Source organism: Sapajus apella, unplaced genomic scaffold, assembly GCF_009761245.1.
Source record: "Sapajus apella isolate SASKATOON/1434 unplaced genomic scaffold, GSC_monkey_1.0 scaffold49, whole genome shotgun sequence".
Taxonomy (NCBI): Eukaryota; Metazoa; Chordata; class Mammalia; order Primates; family Cebidae; genus Sapajus; species Sapajus apella.
The window spans coordinates 17,432,714-17,453,547 of record NW_022436989.1 but is presented as its reverse complement, the minus strand read 5'-3'; the positions used below and the strand labels follow the sequence as shown (position 1 = coordinate 17,453,547).

At 40.3% G+C, this 20,834-nt stretch overlaps 1 protein-coding gene across 1 annotated transcript in view; it reads right to left on the bottom strand.

Moving 5' to 3' along the window:
* Nucleotides 1-20,834, bottom strand: part of NUP133 (nucleoporin 133) — a 73,336-nt gene that overhangs the window by 41,203 nt on the left and 11,299 nt on the right. The window contains exons 6-12 of the mRNA XM_032242373.1: nucleotides 20,419-20,589; nucleotides 17,930-18,085; nucleotides 17,539-17,609; nucleotides 12,307-12,454; nucleotides 9,816-9,963; nucleotides 4,427-4,584; nucleotides 1,286-1,377 (exon numbers count right to left, since the gene is read on the bottom strand). Of these exons, the coding sequence (XP_032098264.1) occupies nucleotides 1,286-1,377; nucleotides 4,427-4,584; nucleotides 9,816-9,963; nucleotides 12,307-12,454; nucleotides 17,539-17,609; nucleotides 17,930-18,085; nucleotides 20,419-20,589 (944 nt within the window). The remainder of the gene's footprint in view (nucleotides 1-1,285; nucleotides 1,378-4,426; nucleotides 4,585-9,815; nucleotides 9,964-12,306; nucleotides 12,455-17,538; nucleotides 17,610-17,929; nucleotides 18,086-20,418; nucleotides 20,590-20,834) is intronic.

The following is a 20,834-nucleotide window of genomic DNA, read 5'->3' as shown; positions in this document are numbered from 1 at the left end:
ATTTTTTAAATTTTTCTTTGTAGAGATGAGGTCTTTCTATGTTGCCCGGACTGGTCTTGAACTCCCGGGCTCAAGCGATCCTTCTGTCTCAGCCTCCCAGAGTGCTGGAATTACAGGTGTGAGCCACCACACCAGGCCACAATTCTTTTATATTACCAATAAACTTTGTATGCAGCTGGGCATGGTGGCTCAAGCTGTAATCTCAACACTTTGGAAGGCTGAGGCAGGTGGATCACTTGAAGACAGGAGTTTGAGGCCAGCCTGGCCAACAAGGTGAAACCCCATCTCTACTAAAAATACAAAAATTACGCTGAGCGCAGTGGCTCATGCTTGTAATCCCAACACTTTGGGAGGCCAAGGCGGGTGGATCACTTGAGGTCGAGAGTTCAAGACCAGCCTGACCAATGAAGAAACCCCGTCTCAAATTATAAAAAAAAAAAAAAAAAAAAAACAAAAATTAGCCAGACTAGCCAGACGTGGTGGCACACAACTGTAGTTCCAGCTACTTGGGAGGCTGAGGCAGGAAAATCGCTTGAACCTGGGAGGCAGAGGTTGCAGTGAGCTGAGATCACGCCACTTTAGCCTGGGTGACAGAGTAAGAGTAAGACTGTCTCAAAAAACAAACAAACATGAAAAACCCTTGATAAGCAACTTATTTACACCTTAACATTATACATAAAAGACCCTTGCAAGATGTCTTAATGATCACCATTTTCAATGGTGCATTATTTTTCATGAAGTGGAAAGAGTATGTTAGATCCCATTTTTTTCCCTGGCCTAGCTGGAACCCTCCCATACTTACTAAGTTCAGAACAGTTTATTAAAATGCTAAAGCTCAAAAATACATTCTCCTCTTATTTCATTATTATTATTTTGAGATGGAGTCTGGTTTTGTCGCCCAGGCTGAAGTACAGTGTCACGATCTCAGCTCACTGCAACCTCTGCCTCCTGGATTCAAGTAATTCTCTGCCTCAGCTTCCCAAGTAGCTCGAATTACAGGTGCCCACCACCATGCCCAGCTAATTTTTTTTGTGTGCATTTTTAGTAGTGACGGGATTTCACCATCTTGGCCAGGCTGGTCTTGAACTCCTGACCTTGTGATCTACCTGCCTTGGCCTCCCAAAGTGCCAGGAATACAGGCGTGAGCCACCGCGGCCAGCCAACATTCTCCTCTTGACAGCATCATTCCTCCAACTGCTCTCGCCAGTCGAGAAATAAGTAGCACATGTCATTAAAACATATCCTGACACATAAAATAATCCATAATTTTAAAAACATGTTATACCTGCAGTATTGCAGAAAGGCAGCTTTCAGCAACTTGATTTTATCTTCCTGGGCTATAGTTTCATTCTTTGGAGTGGTCTCAAAAACCATACTCTGCAAAATAACAAAGTATAATTTAGAGATAAAGGTATCTGAATATTCTTAATTATTGGACTAAAAACTGCACCCAACCTATGATAGCAATTCTGCATATACACAAACTGTTTATCATATTGTCTGGACCAGGGATGTCCAATCGTTTGCCTTTCTTGGACCACACTGGAATTAGAATTGTCTTGGTCCACACATAAAATACACTAACATTAATGATAGCTGACTGGCTGGGTATGGTGGCTCACACTTGTAATCCCAGCACTTTGGGAGGCTGAGGCAGGCAGATCACGAGGTCAGGAGTTCAAAACCAGCCTGGCCAATATGGTGAAACCCCGTCTTTACTAAAAAATACAAAAATTAGCCGGGCGTAGTGGTGTGAGCCTGTAGTCCCAGCTACTGGGGAGGCTGAGGCAGGAGAATCGCTGGAACCCAGGAGGCAGAGGTTGCAGTGAGCTGAGATCATGCCACTGCACTTCAGCTTGGGAAAGAGAGACACTCCTTCCAAAAAAAAAAAAAAAAATAAAAAGGTAGCTGATGAGTTAAAAAAAAATCTCGTTTCAACAAAGTTTACAAATGTGTGTTGGACTGCATTCAAAGCCATCCTGGGCTGCATGTGGCCCATGAGTCATGGGTTGGACAAGCTTAGCCTGAACCCATTATTCATATACTTATTCAAACACTATAAATAGCACCAAATGATCAACCAAAATCATAGAGAAAAGGCACAGGTATTCAGGGATTATGTTGTAAGTAAAATAATTTAGAAATTTCATCATAATTAACAGAATTTTTTTATAGGTTTGCTCTTATACAACTCATCACAGTGTATACTACTAAGCATAATGGTTGATTACAAGTTTAAACAAGAATTTAGAAAAATTTTAAAGAAATGAAATACTATAAAATAGCTTCAGAAGGTATAACAGTATTACAATAACAATATGATTACAAAACAATCAAAGTATTAATCCTTTTTGTGAAAATAAAAAAAGTAAAAAATTGTTACTTTCCTTTAAAACTGTACTCAATCACTTTAATTGTGAATTAGAGGTAGTCTATGTATTTCATACACTATTCAAGTGGAAATTACCCCAAACAGTATTAATTACTTTTAGTCTTCTGTAAAAGAATGATAAAAATCTTATGGCTGGAATATTTCAGGTTTCAAGATAACAGAAAAAAATTGGTAATTTTTACCTGGCTATTCCTCCCAAAAAATCATCCCAGAATAAAAAGAAACAAAAATACAAGCTCCATGGAAATACTGTGATACTAACTACAACAAAGGAAGACAGAAAGCAGAAGGCATGGGAAATGGCAGCAATGACAGGAGATGAGGCCACCCGTGCATGGTGCAGGGGACAGGTCCTGAGGATTTGGGGACAATGGAAAAGGGAAGCTCCGATGATAGCCATGCAGATGGACAGCTTCTGGAGACTTGACTTTGGGAAAAACTACACTGAGGGGCACTCTACAGAACTCCTGGAGTGTGTGAAAAGATTAAGTCACAAATGAAAGGGAAGTGAGCAAATATAAAATGAGGTCATTATACACTCCAAGAGTCACACAAAGTTGTATAATAAATGTAATGAGTATATTGCTTGGCTCAGCAAACCATAAACAATATTCACATTGCCAAAACAATGGAAAAAAATTTATGTTTGAATGATAAAGGCAGAGGAAAGAGCGTAAGGTAACTCAAAACCTCATTTTCTATAGTAGAAAATCAACAGCTGAATCAGGAGACAGGAATATATGTGTATTACTTAGTAATATGGAGAAAAATGCCAAAATAAATCACTAAAAGGCTTAAAAGTAATCGCTTCAGGCAAAGAGGGCAGAAGGGATGAGGAAGATAAAAAGAACTAAGTCTGCATCATAAATCTTTGAAAACTGTCTCAGTTTTGGGACCTTTTGTATAACATACTCTGATAAAAATAAAAATTAGGCTGGGCACGATGGCTCCACACCTGTAACCCCAGCACTTTGGGAGGCTGAAGTGGGAGGATGCTTGAGCCCAGGAGTTTGAGACCAGCCTAGGCAACAAAGGGAAATCCTGTCTCTACAAAAAATAAAACATTAGCCAGGTGAGATGGCATGCACCAGTAGTCCCAGCTATGTGGGAGGCTAAGAGAGGAGGGCTGCTTGATCCCAGGAGGTTGAGGTGAGGCTGCAGTGAGGTGATTATGCCACTGCACTCCAGCCTGGGCAACAGAGTGAGACTCTTATCTCAAAAACAGAACAAAACCAAAAAAAATAGGCACCTACTGGGAAGTCTGAGGCATGAGGATTGCTTGAGGCTAGGAGTTTGAGGCTACAGTGAGGTACAATTGTGCCACTGTACTCTAGCGTGGGTGACAGCGTGAGACCCTATCTCTAAAAAATGAGACCCTATCTCTCTCTCTTTTTTTTCTGAGATGGAGTTTTGCTCTTGCTGTAATCTGGGCTCACTGCAACCTCCACTTCCTGGGTTCACATGATTCTCCTGCCTCAACCTCCTGAGTAGCTGGGCTTACGGGTGTGCACCACCACGCCCAGGTAATTTTTGTATTTTTATTTATTTATTTTTTTGAGACGGAGTTTCACTCTTGTTATCCAGGCTGGAGTGCAATGGTGCGATCTCGGCTCACCGCAACCTCCGTCTCCTGGGTTCAAGCAATTCTCCTGCCTCAGCCTCCCGAGTAGCTGGGACGAAAGGCGTGCGCCACCATGCCCAGCTAATTTTTGTATTTTTAGTAGAGACGGGGTTTCACCATGTTGACCAGGATGGTCTCCATCTCTTGACCTCGCGATCCACCCGTCTCGGCCTCCCAAAGTGCTGGGATTATAGGCGTGAGCCACCGCGCCCAGCCAATTTTTGTATTTTTAGTAAAGATGAGATTTTGCCATGTTGGCCAGGCTGGTCTTGAACTCCTGAGCTCACGTGATCTGCCCACCTCGGCCTCCCAAAGTGCTGGGATTACAGAGGTGAGCCATTGTGCCCGGCCAAGACCCTGTCTCTAAGAAATCATTAACACAAAAACTTTAAAATCTTATAGAATCACATTACCACATTGTTTGGTCCAGCAACTGAAGATGCTAAGGAATCTTCCAGGTCTTCTGCCAATATGGACACATTTTCCCTTGAAGTAATAGACACTAGTCCACTGTTTCTAGAAAAAATGATAGGAACACCACCACAGGCACCAGCACCTAAAACACTATCTCCTAAAAGACAAAAAAATAGAGTCAAATACATCTAACAACAACAACAAAAACGCTTTGTAAAATCTACCACCCTAAGAAAACAATCTTGATGATATATTAAGCACGTTTTTTTCCTTTACAATATTATTCCTACTTCAAACTTATCCTTTAAATCCCAGAATCAAATGTTGAGAACCGGCTACTATTTGAAGAAGCAGACTGTGTCCCTTCAGCTTTAAGGACAATAAAAATCAGCCTTGCCAGAGAGCAGTCAGTCTAGTAAGCCAAAAAAGAAAATTATTCATTCTGCAAAACTCAGAATAAGAGAGCTTTCTCAATCCTGTGGAGTTCTCTTGCTTAATTCTGTATTTAACTTATCACATCAGTTAACCGGGATTTAACAAAAAGAAAAGAAAAGGGGAAGCCAACATGGCAGAGAGAAGCCAGCACCGGAATGCAGCTCCCAGCAAATGAGACGCAGAGGGCTAGAGGACTTCACGATTCCAAACAAGGTGCCAGGTTCGTGTCTGTGGGGCCGATAGGGCACTGAAAATAAGCCCAGGGACGTGCAGCCGGCTTGGAGGGCCGGGGGACTTAACGCCCTCAGTGTTCCGTTTCAGATCCTGTGCTTACCTCATCCCTCCTGCAACCCACGGTCCACGAGATCCCTGCCAGATGGTGGGGCACCGTAGGTAGTCCATGCAAATCTGAGCAGCGCCTACCGCCAGGCGGGGCAAGTTGTCGCAGGGACCTGGGCGGGAGTTTGGACTAACGCCAGCAGGACGGACCATCCCACAGAGGGAGGCAAAGTTGAAAGCAGGGAAACAGACCATAAGGCCTGGCAGGCCCCACCTCCACAGAACTCAAACTGAAGCCCTCGCTAGAGAGCTTGGTAGCAAATACACCAGCTTGACCCCAACCAGGAAGATCCAGCTGGGGAAGGAGAGACGCCATGGGGAAGGCGGGGCCCATCTCACCTGCAAACAAACTCCAGGGAAGGACCACCCAGCCAACAACCTGACTGAACCCAAGAGAGTCCAGCAACGCCCTCTACAGGCCAAAAGAAAGATACAACTCCAACCTCAACAGAAAAAAACGTCCACTCAGAATCGTCCTGAAATCACCAACCTCAAAGATTAAAGGGAGATTCGAAGGTGGGAAAAAATCAGTACAAAAAGGATCAAAGAACAGAACACCTCTTCTCCTTCCAGGGATCACAACTCCTCACCATTAAAGGAACAAAAAAAGACAGAGAATGAATCTGATGAATCAACAGAAGCAGGCTTCAGAAGGTGGGAAATAATAAATTTCTCTGAATTAAAAGACCATGTTCTAACCCAATGCAAAGAAACTAAGAACCTTGAAAAAAGGTTAGACGAAATGCTAACTGGAATAACCAACTTAGAGAGGAACATAAATGACTTGATGGAGCTGTAGCACAAGAACTTCACAAGGCATATACAAGTTTCAACAGCTGAATCAATCGAGCAGAAGAAAGGATATCAGAGACAGAAGATCAACTCAATGAAATAAAACGAGAAGGCAAGATTAGAGAAAAAAGAGTGGAAAAAAATGAACAAAGCCTCCAAGAACTACGGAATTATGTGAAAAACCCTAATCTACGCTTGATCGGCATACCTGAATGTGATGGGGAGAATGAATCCAAGTTGGAAAACACTCTTCAAGATATTATCCAAGAGAATTTTCCCAACCTAACAAGGCAGGCCAACATTCAAACCCAGGAAATACAGACAAGACCACAAAGATATTCCTCAAGAAGAGCAACCCCAAGGCACATAGTTGTCAGATTCAGCAGGGTTGAAACGAAGGGAAAAATTCTAAGGGCAGCCAGAGAGAAAGGTCAAATCACCCACAAAGGAAACACCATCAGACTCACAGCAGATCTCTCGGCAGAAACCCTGCAAGCTAGAAGGGAGTGGGGGCCAATATTCAACATCCTTAAAGAACTTTCAACCCAGAATTTCATATCCAGCCAAACTAAGCTTCAAAAGCGAAAGAGAAATAAAATCCCTTAAGGACAAGCAATTGCTGAGAGATTTCATTGCTACAAGACCTGCCTTACAAGAACTACTGAAGGAAATACTAAACAGGGAAAGGAACAACCAGTACCAGTCACTGCAAAAACATACCAAATGGTAAAGAATAAGGATGCAATGAAGGAACCATGTAAATTAACAGGCAAAACAACCAGCCAGTGACAAAATGACAGGATCAAATTCAAACATAACAATATTAACGTTGAATGTAAATGGCCTAAATGCCCCAATCAAAAGACACAGACTGGCAAACTGAATAAAAAGTCAAGACTCATCAGTGTGCTGTATTCAGGAGACCCAGCTCAAATGCAAAGACTCATATAGACTCAAAATAAAGGGATGGAAGAAGATTTATCAAGCAAATGAAGAGCAAAAAAAAAGCAGGAGTAGCAATCCTAGTCTCTGATGAAATGGACTTTAAACCAACAAAGATCAAAAGAGACAAAGAAGGGCATTATATGATGAAAAAAGGATCAATGCAACAAGAAGAGCTAACTATCCTAAATATTTATGCACCCAATGCAAGGGCACCCAAATACATAAAGCAAGTTCTTAAAGACCTACAAAGAGACTAGACTCCCGCATAATTATAGCGGGAGACTTTAACACTCCACTGACAATATTGGACAGATCAAGGAGACAGAAAGTCAACAAGAATACCCAGAACTTGAACACAGATCTGGACACAGAAAGTCAACAAGAATACCCAGGACTTGAATGCAGATCTGGATCAAGCGGACCTAACAGACATTTACAGGACACTCCACCCCAAATCCACAGAATACACATTCTTCTTAGCACCACATTGCACTTACTCCAAAACTGACCACATAATTGGAAGTAAATCACTTCTCAGCAAATGCAAAAGAATGGAAATCATAACAAACAGTCTCTCAGACCACTGATCAAGGAAATAAGAGAGGACACAAACAGATGGAAAAACATTCCATGCTCATGGTTAGGAAGAATCAGTATCATGAAAATGGCCACACTGCCTAAAGTAATTCATAGATTCAATGCTATCCCCATCAAGCTACCATTGACCTTCTTCACATAACTGAAAAAAACCACTTTAAACTTCATATGGACCCAAAAGAGAACCTGCATAGCCAAGACAATCCTAAGCAAAAAGAACAAAGCTGGAGGCATTACACTACCTGACTTCAAATTATACTACAAGGCTACAATAATCAAAATAGCATGGTACTGGTACCAAAACAGAGATATAGACCAGTGGAACAGAACAGAGGCCTCGGAAGCAACGCCACAGTTCTACAACCATCTGATCTTTGACAAACCTGACAAAAACAAGCAATGGGGAAAGGATTCCCTGTTTAATAAATGGTGTTGGGAAAATTGGCTAGCCACGTACAGGAAGCTGAAACTGGACCCCTTCCTTACACCTTATACAAAAATTACCTCCAGATGGATTAAAGATTTAAACATAAGAACTAACACCATAAAAACCCTAGAAGAAAACCTAGGCAAAACCATTCAGGACATAGGCACAGGCAAGAACTTCATGACTAAAACACCAAAAGCAATGGCAACAAAAGACAAAATAGACAAATGGGACCTAATTAAACTTGAGAGCTTCTGCACAGCAAAAGAAACAATCATTAGAGTAAACTGGCAACCAACAGAATGGGAAAAAATTTTCACAATCGACCCATCAGACAAAGAGCTAATATCCAGAATCTACAAAGAACTAAAGCAGATTTACAAGAAAAAAACAAACAAACCCATTCAAAAGTGGGTGAAGGATATGAACAGACACTTTTCAAAATAAGACAAATATGTGGCCAACAAGCATATGAAAAATACTTATCATCATTGGTCATTAGAGAAATGCAAATCAAAACCATGTTGAGATACTATCTCATGCCAGTTAGAATGGCAAGCATTAAAAAATCTGGAGACAACAGATGCTGGAGAGGATGTAGAGAAAAAGGAACACTTTTACACTGTTGGTGGGAGTATAAATTAGTTTAACCATTGTGGAAGATAGTGTGGCAATTCCTCAAGAATCTAGAAATAGAAATTCCATTTGACCCAGCAATCCCATTACCGGGTATATACCCAAAGGACTATAAATCATTCTATCAAAAGACACATGCACACGTATGTTCATCGTGGCGCTGTTTATGACAGCAAAGACCTGGAACCAACCCAAATGCCCATCGATGATAGACTGGACCAAAAAAATGTGGCACATATACACCATGGAATACTATGCAGCCATAAAAAATGAGTTCGTGTCCTTTGTAGAGACATGGATGAACCTAGAAACCATGATTCTCAGCAAACTGACACAAGAGCAGAAAACCAAACACCACATGTTTTCGCTCATAGACAGGTGATGAACAACAAGAATACTTCGGCACAGGGAAGGGTACAACACTCACAGGGCTAGGTTAGAGAGGTGGAGGGGAGGGGAGGGGGACAGCAGGTGCGGGGGCGGGGAGGATGGGGAGGGATAACACTGGGAGAAATGCCTGATGTAGGCAACGGCGGGGGTGGGGAGGGGAGAGTGATGGAGACAGCAAACGACCATGGCACGTATGTACCTATGCAACAATCCTGCAGGATGCAGGACGTGCACATGTACCCCAGAGCCCAAATACAATTAAAGAAAGAAAGAAAAAAAGAAAGAAAAAGTCTAAGCCTACCTAGTGCCTTAGTAACTTCCTACCCACCTAGTCAAGTTTCCTGTGCTGGGATTAGGAAAACCTGGGTTCCAACTATGCTGTTGCCTTCCTGGATTCTGTCCTCTACCCAACCCCTTCAGCTAAATGTATGCTTGGCTTCTCGTCAGCCCTGACCAGCTGCATGAGTCCAGCACCTGGGGCTCTTTTTATCCAGGGGTGTGGAAAAGTTAGAGCATCAAATCAGAATAAGTCACTTTTACTAAGTAGGAATAAGCAATTACTTGTCGTAACATTAGTTCTTTCCTTCTTGGCATCCTCTCCCGAAACCAATGTTACTATTTTTGCCTGCAAATATAATAGTTTGGGAACTCTAGTACCCTTTTGGTTTTTTAGTAGGGTTGTGGCGTCAGCCGCTGTAGTTGTGGTATGAAATGTCTCAGTAACATTTGAAGGCAGGATGCTTGAAGAGACACTCATGGAAAAAGAAAAAAGCACTCAGAATGACTAATGAGCTCACTAACCATGCTTTCTAAAACTGCTACCGTACCTTGTGAATTAAAGACAATTTTCTCCTGGGGAAGAGAAAATCTCCCAGTTCCTGTGGAGCACACATAGATAGCACTTTCGTTATACAGATACGCAGTCTGGTTTGAAAAGTTTGGGATCATCAGCTGACATAAAACCAGGTCTTCAGACTGAAAGTTAAATTTAAGATTATATTTAACAAGAAGTGAAACAAAACTATTTGTATGATTTTTAAAATTCATTTTTGTACATTATTTCATAAAAATGATAAAATAATTCACCAGCTCTGTTAGTAAAAATCTAAAAACTACCCATGAGATGATTAACATGACAGAGTAAGTTTATAAACATCAAGTAGACATATATTTTGTTGACTTGCTTAAAATTTGCTTATTATTATTATTACTATTATTTTGAGACAGAGTCCCACTCTTTTGCCCAGGCTGGAGTGCAGTGGTGCAATCTCAGTTCACTGCAACCTCTGCGTCCCAGGTTCAAGTGATTCTCCTGCCTCAGCCTCCTGAGTAGCTGGGATTACGGGTGCACGCCACCACAACTGGCTAATTTTTTTGTATTTTTATTAGAGATGGGATTTCACCGTGTTGGCCAGGCTGGTCTCGAACTCCTGACCTCAGGTGATCCACCCACCTCAGCTTCCCAAAGTTCTAGGATTCCAGGCATGCCACCACACCTAGCCTTATTTGTTAATTTCTAAAATTAACAAATTTTGAAAACATTTTCATGATGATGAGTATAACTAGAAGCCTATGACAAATACAATAGAGAAAATTAAAGCACTAATTCATTATATTATTTAAGAACTGGCAATTTTTTATAAATGATTCCTGATAAACATTTTGGTTCTTATCTTAATGCCAAGATATTAATGATAAGAAAACTTAATTTGTTTACACATAAAATCAGAGGCAGAAATATAAATAAAATCTCATTAAGTGATAAAATTAGAATATGCTAAAAATAATAAGCTGTTATAAAAGAAGTAATTTTACAGAAACATTAAATGCAAGGTCCTAGAATTTTTTTAATCCTCAAATTCTCTTTATAGCCTTCTGCCCTGCCTGAATTCTTTTCTAGCATGTTTTCCTCGCATAATCAGAACATATGATAAGGTTTATTTCTGTATGACATAAAAGAACAAGTTAAAAGGTTTTCTTACAGGATTCAATTAAACAAGCCATGTTAAGAACAAAGATTTTTTTTTTTTTAAAAAGTAAGGATTTAAGCCAGGAACAGTGGTAATCCAGGAACACCTGTAATCCCAACTACTTGAGAGGGCTGCTTGAGCCCAGGAGTGAGGCTACCGTGTACTATGATGGGCCTGTGAATATCACTGTACTCTAGTCCAAGCCACACAGCAAGATCCTATCTCTTTAAAAAATAAACAACAATTTCATAGAATTAGGTATTATATAAGATTAAATAAAATGAATTTACAAATGTTCAGGTTTTTCCTCATGAATATCAGTTATTAAACATGTTTAATTGCTATTAATGAACTTAAAATTACAACACCTGTCTTTCAGTTGTTTACAAGAACTTTGATGAGTATTTAACACTGTTGAATACAAATATAGTCTTGCTTTGGGTAAAAAGGGGGATTTTTATATGACATACAGAAGTCTAAACCAAACCCTGATTCCTCCCAGCTTTCTTTCTTTTCCTTTTTTTCTTTTTTTTTAGGATGGGGTCTCACAACATTGCCTAAGCTGGAATGCAGTAGTTCTTCACAGGTGTGAATGTGGCACACGATAGCCTCAAACTGCTGGGCTCAAGTGATCTTCCTGCCTCAGCCTTTTGAGCAGCTGGGACTACAGGCATGTACTCACCATCCCCAGCTTGGTTTCTTCCTTATTTTCACTCTGAAATTAATAATCAATACCTTCTTTCTACTTAATAATCTTATATCCCTTCAAAGATCTAGAGCAGAAGAAACAAATTGCTTTCTGCTAGTTGCTTCCATTCTCATTTATCTTTAGCCAAAACTGAGCAAAAGAACAAGTCTGAGATGGCAAAGAAAACGCAACAATGTCTAAAAACAAGCTACTTTAAAAATATTTCCAAGCCCTGCAGACGAAATCTCTCAAGAAATTTGACCCTGAAATGGGCCAGGCGCGGTGGCTCATGCCTACAATCTCAACACTTTGGGAGGCCAAGGCAGGTGAATCACTTGAGGTCAGGGGTTCAAGACCAGCCTGGCCAACATGGTGAAACCCTGTCTCTACTAAAAATACAAAAATTAGCTGGGCATGGTGGTGTACGCCTGCAGTCCCAGCTACTTGGGAGGCCGAGGCAGGAGAACTGCTTGAACCCGGGAGGGGAGGTGGAGGTTGCAGTGAGCTAAGATCGAGCCACTGCACTCCAGCCTGGGTGATAGAGCAAAATTTTGTCTCTAAATAAATGAATAAATAAATAAATTTGACGCTAAAATGGTTAGAAAAATACTCAAAATATTATTGCTACTTTATAATTTAACTTATAAATTTACATCTTACCTGAAAAGGTGGATTATACTGAGTGACTTCTACAGTAACTGCATCTGACATTTGGCAACCAGTATCTTCTACCGTTATCAGAGAATAATAGATGAGACATGGATTGTCTGCTGGGTGCCATGCTGCTGCCAAAATCACCAGCCCATCACTAATCAATAAAAAAGAAAGACAGATAAAGCTTGTCTAAAAAACAACTTAACAGCTTCCTATAAAAATTAAACATATGCTTACCATATAACCTAGCAATTCCACTCGTGGATACCTACCCAAGAGAAAAGTAAAAAACAAAAAACCAATAACTATGTTCACACAAAAACCTGTGCACGAATGACTGTAGTGGCTTTATTCATAATTCCTAAAACTGAAAACAACCCAATGTCTTCCAATTGCTGAATAAACTGTGGCATATCCACACAAAGGAATACTATTCAGTATAAAAAAAAGTTACTGAATGAATTTCAAATGTATTATGCTAGGTGACAGAAGCCAGATTCAAAAGGCTTTACACTGTGTGTTCCACTTCTATGGCATTAAGCAAAAGACAAAACTACAGGGACAGAAACCACATCAATGGTCTCCAGGAGATAGGGGTAGATGGAGGGGTTGATTACAGAAAGGCACAAGGGAATCTGGTGGGGGGAAACTGTTCTGTATTGATTATTGTGGTTAAATGACTAAACTAAATATCTGTCAAAATTTGTAGAATTAGGGCCGGGTATGGTGACTTACATCTGTAATCCCAGCACATTGGGAGGCCAAAGTGGGCAGACCACCTGATATCAGGAGCTCAAGACCAGCCTGGACAACATGGCGAAACCCTGTCTCTACAAAAATACAAAAATTAGCAAGGCATGATGGCAGACACCTGTAGTCCCAGCTACTTGGGAGGCTGAGGCAGAATTGCTTGAACCCAGGAGGCGAAGGTTGCAGTGAGCTGAGATTGCACCACTGCACTCCAGCCTGGGTGACAGAGTTACACTCCATCTTAAAAAAAACAAGAAAAACAAACAGTTGTAGAATTATATACTAAATAGGGTAACTTTTACTCTATGTAAATTATAGTTCAATAAACCTGACTTAAAAAAAAGATTAAAAAAAAAAATCATCTGATCCAGACAAGTACAGCCCTCCAGTGAAATTGAGCCCAGACTAGTTTTTATAAATAAAGCTTTGTTGGAAGGCAACCATACCCATCCATTTATGTATTTTCTAGGGATGTTTCATGATACCATTGGTGAAATAGAGTAGCTGCAGTAAAGACTACATGGCCCCCGAAGCCTAAAACAGTTACTTTTGGCCCTTTCCGGAAAAGGTTTGCCAATCCCTGATCTACTCAGTTATTTAAAGCTTACTTGCTTTTGTCCAGAGGAAAAACATTAAAAGGAAAAATTTTTATGGTCAGGCACAATGGCTCACACCAAAGTGTTGGGAGCCAACACTTTCAGAAGCTGAGATGGGAGGATCATTTGAGCCCAAGGGTACAATACCAGCCTGGGCAACATTGTGAGATCCTATTATCTCTTTAAAAAAAATTTAAAAGGTCAGGTGTGGTGGTTCACATCTGTAACTCCAGCACTTTGGGAGGCCGAGGTGGGCAGATCAGGAGTTCAAGACCAGCCTGGCCAACACGGCAAAATCCCATCTCTACTAAAATACAAAAATTAGCCCAGCATGGTGGTGTGTGCCTGTAATCTCAGCTACTCAAGAGGCTGAGGCATGAGAATCACTTGAACCCAGGATGCAGAGACTGAAGTGAGCCAAGATTGCACCAGTGCATTCCAGCCTGGGCAACAGTATTAGACTCTAACTCAAAAACATAAAAATAATTTTTGGCCAGGCACAGTGGCTTATGTGTTTAACCCAAGCACTTTGGGAGAGGCTGAAGCAGGAGGATTGCTTGAGCTCAGTAGTTCAAGATCAGCCAGGGTAACCCCGTCTTTAATGTTGAAAATATACATATATATTTTAAAATTTTTTAAATCATCAGTTACAGAAATTTCAAACTGCTGTATATGTAAAAACAAACCATTTTGTATCTTACTTTGTCTTTTTTTTAGATGGAGTCTCACTCTGTCACGCAGGCTGGAGTGGAGTGGCGCGATCTCGGCTCACTGCAATCTCCGCCTCCCAGGTCCCGGTTCAAGCAATTCTCCTACCTCAGCCTCCCAAGTAGCTGGGATTACAGGCACAAGCCACCATGCCCAGCCAACTTTTGTATTTTTTAGTAGAGGCGGGGTTTCACCATGTTGGCCTGTCTGGTCTTGAACTCCTGACCTCATGATCCACCTGCCTCGGCCTCCCAAAGTGCCGGGATTACAGGCGTGAGCCACTGCATCTGGCCCCATTTTGCAACTTAAAGCTTATTTGTCCCTTAAGTCTAGCAAAACTATTGCCCCCAATAAGAAATTAAATGGTTTCTATTTTAGCTTCTAAAACATCTAGTACTATAACTAGCAACTTCCATTTAGGTCTTAGAAATATTAAAAGGGTGGCAAAGCACCCTCTACTGACAACTAAAAATAAGAAACCAAGCAAGTAGCTAATGACAGGACACTTAAATGCAAGCAATCCAAGCATGGTTCTCATTTTTCTTCATGGTTCTCTTCCCCTAGCTCCCCAAACATTATCACTTCTGCTTGGACTCTTGAAAAGAATTCAAGAATATTGGTCCATATTATTCTAAGTGAAGTAACTCAGGAATGTAAAACCAAATATCATACTATGTCACTTACAAGGGGTAGCTAAGCTATGAGGACACAAAAGTATAAGAATGGTATAATGGACTTTGGGGACTTGAAGCGGAAGGGTGGGAGGAGGGTGAAGGATAAAAGACTACATACTGGGTACAGTGTACACTGCTCGAGTGACAGGTGCACTAAAATTTCAGAAATCACCACTAAAGAACTTACCCGTGTAACTAAAAACCAGCTGTACTCCAAAAACTATTGAAATAAAAATAAAATAAAAATCAATTTTAAAAAAAAGGAATATCGGCCCAAACTTGTGACATGTTCACAGTCTCCCTCTCTCCCTCTCTCCCTCTCTCTCTCTCTCTCTCTCTCTCTCTCTCTAATGCCCAGGCTGGCCTCGAATTCCTGGCCTCAAGTGAGCCTCCTGCTTGATCAGTAAGTTTTTATGTGAATATATCCAAAATAATGAAGTTAAGGTTAAAAAAAAAATTCCAAACTTTGCATCTAAAATGAAGATATCTAAAATTTGTATTAGTAATCATCCAGTAAAATAATTTATTAATTTTTGTTTTATTGTCTTAGAAACAAAATCTTGCTCTGTTGCCTGGGTAGAGTGCAGTGGTGGGATCATAGATCACTGCAGCCTCAGTCTCCTGGGCTCAAGTGATCCTCCCGCCTCAGCCTTCTGAATAGCTAGGACTATGGTGCACATCATCAGCCCAGATAAATTTTTATTTTTATTTGTGTGGAGACAAGGTCTCGTTTTGTTGCTCAGGTGACCTTGAACTACTAGCTTCAAGCAATCCTCCTGTCTTGGCTTCCCAAAGTGCTGGGATTATAGGCATGAGCCACCCAGCCTGGCCAAGTAATTTATAAACCTATTCACTGAAATTATAAGCCCAGATTGCAGCTCTGGCCAAATGGACAACAAATCAGTAAGTGTGAATGACTATGAGGAAGACAAACACTACTCTCAAAATAAAGAAACCCGTCCATATGAGAAATTCACTGTACAGTTCTGATCACAAGACCTCACGGATGTAAGAGAGTGCTAACTGCATCATTTAGAGTAAAGGAGGAGAGGAAGGTCAAGGAGGATGAGGGCTGCACCTCACAGGGATCCCACTGGTCAGCATGACAACACTGGGGGAGAGGAGTCCTGGGTGGAACCTGCATAGCAATTCCTGAGCATGCTTCTCATTCTCAACCCCATGCCTCCAGTTCTGAAAATTATGTGAAAAATGTCTGCATTATATGCCCACAGTGGGCTGTCCTGAATTTCCAAAAGTCTGGTAAAGACAAACAGGTAAACTGTATTTAATTAAAATGCTTACAGAAAGCAAACAAGTACGATTACTTTTACTTCTTTGATAGCTTTTGTAAGGTTTTCAGAGACTGTAAAAGACCCTACTAATAGTCTCAACAGCCCTAGAGAGAGAAAAATTACACAAAGTGGTACAACTGCAATATCCCTCAAAGGAACAAGTAGAATTTGTTCTACTTAACCAAAACATGTAACAAGAACAGTAAAAATTAAAACTCATAAAAAATATTCTTTAATTTCTGAGAAGTTGTCTTCTGAAGGATTACTAGTTATATATTTGCATTCACTATGAGCAATGTTACAAATGGTTTTTAAGTTCCATGTGATCTTCAGCATTAAAGTTAAATAATAACATGGGTAATTAGCTTTACCAGACTAACCTGGGATCCTATGTACCACTTAGAGCACTGTTTCTAAGAGGAAATTTACTCTGAGTATGAACTATGATTAAGTTCTAACCTGTGCTACCAAGACAAAACCTTACCTCATTCTTTACTCAGCACAGCCACAAATGTAGGCCTAAAGTTCCTTGAGCAACAGAAGGAGGGTGGGAAACATTTGCCTAATACCTCTAATAAGAGCAATGACAGCATGGGGAACACACAGCAGTGGGCAACGACAGGGTCTCAGGCATCTCTTGGCAGTGAAGAAGAGAAACTCTAGCTGTAAGCATAGAAAAGCTTGAGTCTCTAACTAATGAGACACCAAGGTAAGAATATACCGTTTAAGGCTGAAAAATGCCTCAATTTCTCAAATGAACTAGGATCACTTGATAAACAACAGCAAAACCATTCGGTAAGGTGTAATAGATATTATGAGAAGATAGGCACTGAAAGAACAAGGTGGGCACTGTGGCTCACACTTGTAATCCCAATATTTTGGGACACTGAGGCAGGAGGATTGCTTGAGCCCAGGAGTTCAAGACCAGCCTGGGCAACATGGCGAGACCCTATCCCTATAAAAAATTTTAAAAATCAAGCAGGTGTGGTGGCAAATGTCTGTAGTCCCAGCTACATGGGAGGCTGAGGCAGGAGGATTACTTTAGCCCAGAAGGTCATGGCTACAGTTAGCTATCATGGCACCACCATATCATGGTGACAGACTGAGACTCTGTCTCAAAAAAAAAAAAAGGACAGTGAGATTGCTCATGATTTTATAATAAACATCAACTTATTTTTTCCAAACTCTTATCTATGTTCTTTATGACAAACTGCTTACCAGTTTTGCTTCAAGTCCAAATATCGAATGTTGACTCCTTCTTTAACAGCTTCATAGTTACTTTCAGATCCCTACATGAAAATATCAATAATGTAAGCTTCTTGAGTGTAGAAATCATTTCTTTTCACCTTTATATCCCTAGCACCTAGTGAAGTGCTTCATCCGTGATAGCTCAGTTGCTGAATGAAAATGTACATCTAAAAAAATCGCTAAGTAAACCAGTGCATTTCAATATTTCTAGAGACTGACTACCCCATTTCCATTTAATCTGATAACTATACACTTGTTTATTACACTGAAATGTGTTGAAATAAATAAAAGACTTAAGGGAACCAGCATTATCATACAACCATAAACGTGAATTACAGAGATGAGTACTATTGCTCCTTACCCAAATAGCATCGGTAATGTTTTCCTTCAGGGCTTTATTTATATCCCAACTATGCACATGCTTTTCCGAAGAATCATCTAATTCCCATTTACTGATGTTTGAACTTGTCAGGCTGTAAAAACTTGATTTCTCACTGTCCCAAAGAACACTTGAAAGCTATTCAGAGAAGAAAAAGAAGTCAAATTCACAGATTAAGTTCTAATGTTAAAGAACTATTGTTTTAAAACTCAAATTTCACGTATTTGATTAGTAATCCTAAAAGAATTCTTCATTCAGGACTTAAGACAGGGATTCTGGGCCAGGCGTGGTGTCTTAGCCCTGCAATCCTAGCACTTTGGGAGGCTGAGGCAGGCGAACTGCCTGAACTCAGGAGTTCAAGACCACCCTAGGCAACATAGTGAAACCCTGTCTCTACTAAAATACAAAAAATTAGCCATGCATGGTGGCACACGCCTGCAGTCCCAGCTACTCAGCTACTTGGGAGGCCTGAGGCAGAAGAATCACTTGAACCCAGAAGGCAGAGGTTGCAGTGAGCCGAGATCACACCATTGCACTCCAGCCAAGGTAGGGCAAGACTCTGTTTCCAAAAAAAAGTAATCCTGAAATACAGCTTGACAGCAAGGTTGGACTCTACAGGCAGAAGGCCCAGAAGGAGCAGAACTGAAAGGCGGGAAAGTTGTAGGGTCTTTAGAGAATAAGAAGTCATCCTGTTACATTGGAATATAGATGACAAGTCGAAAAGAAGCAAAAATAAGGATTCTTTGAAAAATAATAAGGCCAGGCGTGGTGGTTCATGCCTATAATTCCAACACCTTGGAAGCCCAAGGAGGGAGGATCATTTGAACTCAGGAGCTTGAGACCAGCCTGGGCAACATAGTGAGACCCTGTCATTAATTTTAAAAATAAATAAAAATAAAAAATAATGAAAAATTAGGGACATATAGCAGAGAGTGTCAAACGTGAATCTATAAGTGCAGCAAGCAAGGGAGATATCAATAGCTTCTGAACACAGAATTGTGTTTCAATGCATTTGACAGAATGTGTGTAGTCATATATAGGAGTGTTATTTTGCCTTTTCAGTATATACTTAATAATGAAGTATAGATATGTGCCTTTTTAAAGCTGGATATACGTGATTGTTTTGTGTTAAAACCCTAGTTGTCTCTATCTCTGTCATCATGATTATGGCCACTGATGGGGCAGAAAGGCCAACAGTAAGTAAACTGAGCAGGCACCAGGAGCTTAGGTGAAATGTATCAAGAGTATAGGTTAGGGCATAACATCAAAAGCCAAAATATGGGGACTGAAATGAGATTGGATAGAAGTTAAATCTTGCTGGGCACGGTGGCTCACACCTGTAATCCCAGCACTTTGGGAGGCTAAGGTGGGCGGATCATGAGGTCAAGAGATTGAGAACATCCTGGCCAACATAGTAAAATCCTGTTTCTACTAAAATACAAAAATCAACTGGGCATGGTGGCATGTGCCTGTAGTCCCAGCTACTCAGGAGGCTGAGCAGAAGAATCGCTTGAAACTGGGAGGCAAAGGCTGCAGTGAGCCAAGATTGCGTCACTGCACCCCGGCCTGGGTGATAAAGCGAGCGAGGCTCCATCTCAAAAAAAAAAAAAAAAAAAAAAAGAAGTTGTTAACTAGCTTGCTATAGAAGTAGAGGAAGACACAAAAAATAACAAGGTTTTATAGCTGGGTCACTGAGAAAAAGTGATAGTACTCTTAACAAAAACAGGTCAAAAAAGAAATGAGTTTTATAGGGTTGAGTAGTCAGTAGGAGGGATGAAAGAATAAAATAAATTTGTTTTTACACATTAAGTTTAGGTTTAAGGAACATTCAAGGAAGCAAGTGATGATAGTTATTTGAAAGAAGAGGGAAACAGCACAGTAAAAAGAGCGTGTTCTTTAAATTCAGACAGGCCTGGGTATGATTCCCAGCTCTGCCACTCAGCAGTTACACACCTTCAGCCTCACTGAGGTGCTTCCTCATCTGTCAACTGGATGGAAAGCACTCTTTACAGGTTGTCACAATGATTACACAATATGGATGTAACAACTATGGAGCATCTAGCAGAGCGTAGATGGTGCATAACGTTAGTTCCCATCATGCTCCCTTCACTATGCTAGAGCATGGGGCAGAAGTCCAGCCAACAGATCCAGACTCCAGTCATCCACACAGACAGCTGGAGTCATGGGAGTAGAGACATGCTTCTGGTCAAATTTTGAAAGTCAAATTAATCTTCAAGAAACACATTTTAAATTTTACATAATAGTTTTAGTTCAAAAAAATGTACTTGTGAGATCATCTGTCTGATTTAAAGATATTAATGTTACAAGTTATGGGAGAAAGTTAGTATGAACTCATTTGATCATAGTAAAAATAGGTCACTAAAAAGATCAAAGGTTTTATTTCCCGATATTTTCAACTTATTGATTTAACTAAGAAATAAGCTTGTAAAACAGTTACTTTATAAACTTACTGTGAGATCACTACTAGGAGATAAAATTCCAAAAAGAGAAGAAACTCTTCGACCAATTCCTGAAAGCATGCCTTGCCCTTGAGGCAGGATATGCTGATTAATCTTTCCTGAGCTCTCAGGTATCAATCGAATTAGTTGGCTTCCTGATGAGGACAAAATAAAACTTCCTCCCTGTGAAAAAATATTATGAGATTAGTTCAGTTAAGCATCTAACGCTAAGATAAAGAAAACTAACAAAAAATGCTTTGATACAGAGAAAAATTACCATAATTGAAATAAATCTAAAAGAATACAAAATAGAACATTGTTATTTTGTTAAAGTTATACATTTCAGAATCCATTCAGTTAATATTATTAATTCTACATAGAAAAACTTTCATAAGAGAAAAGAAAAACTGGCCAGGTGTGGTGACTCA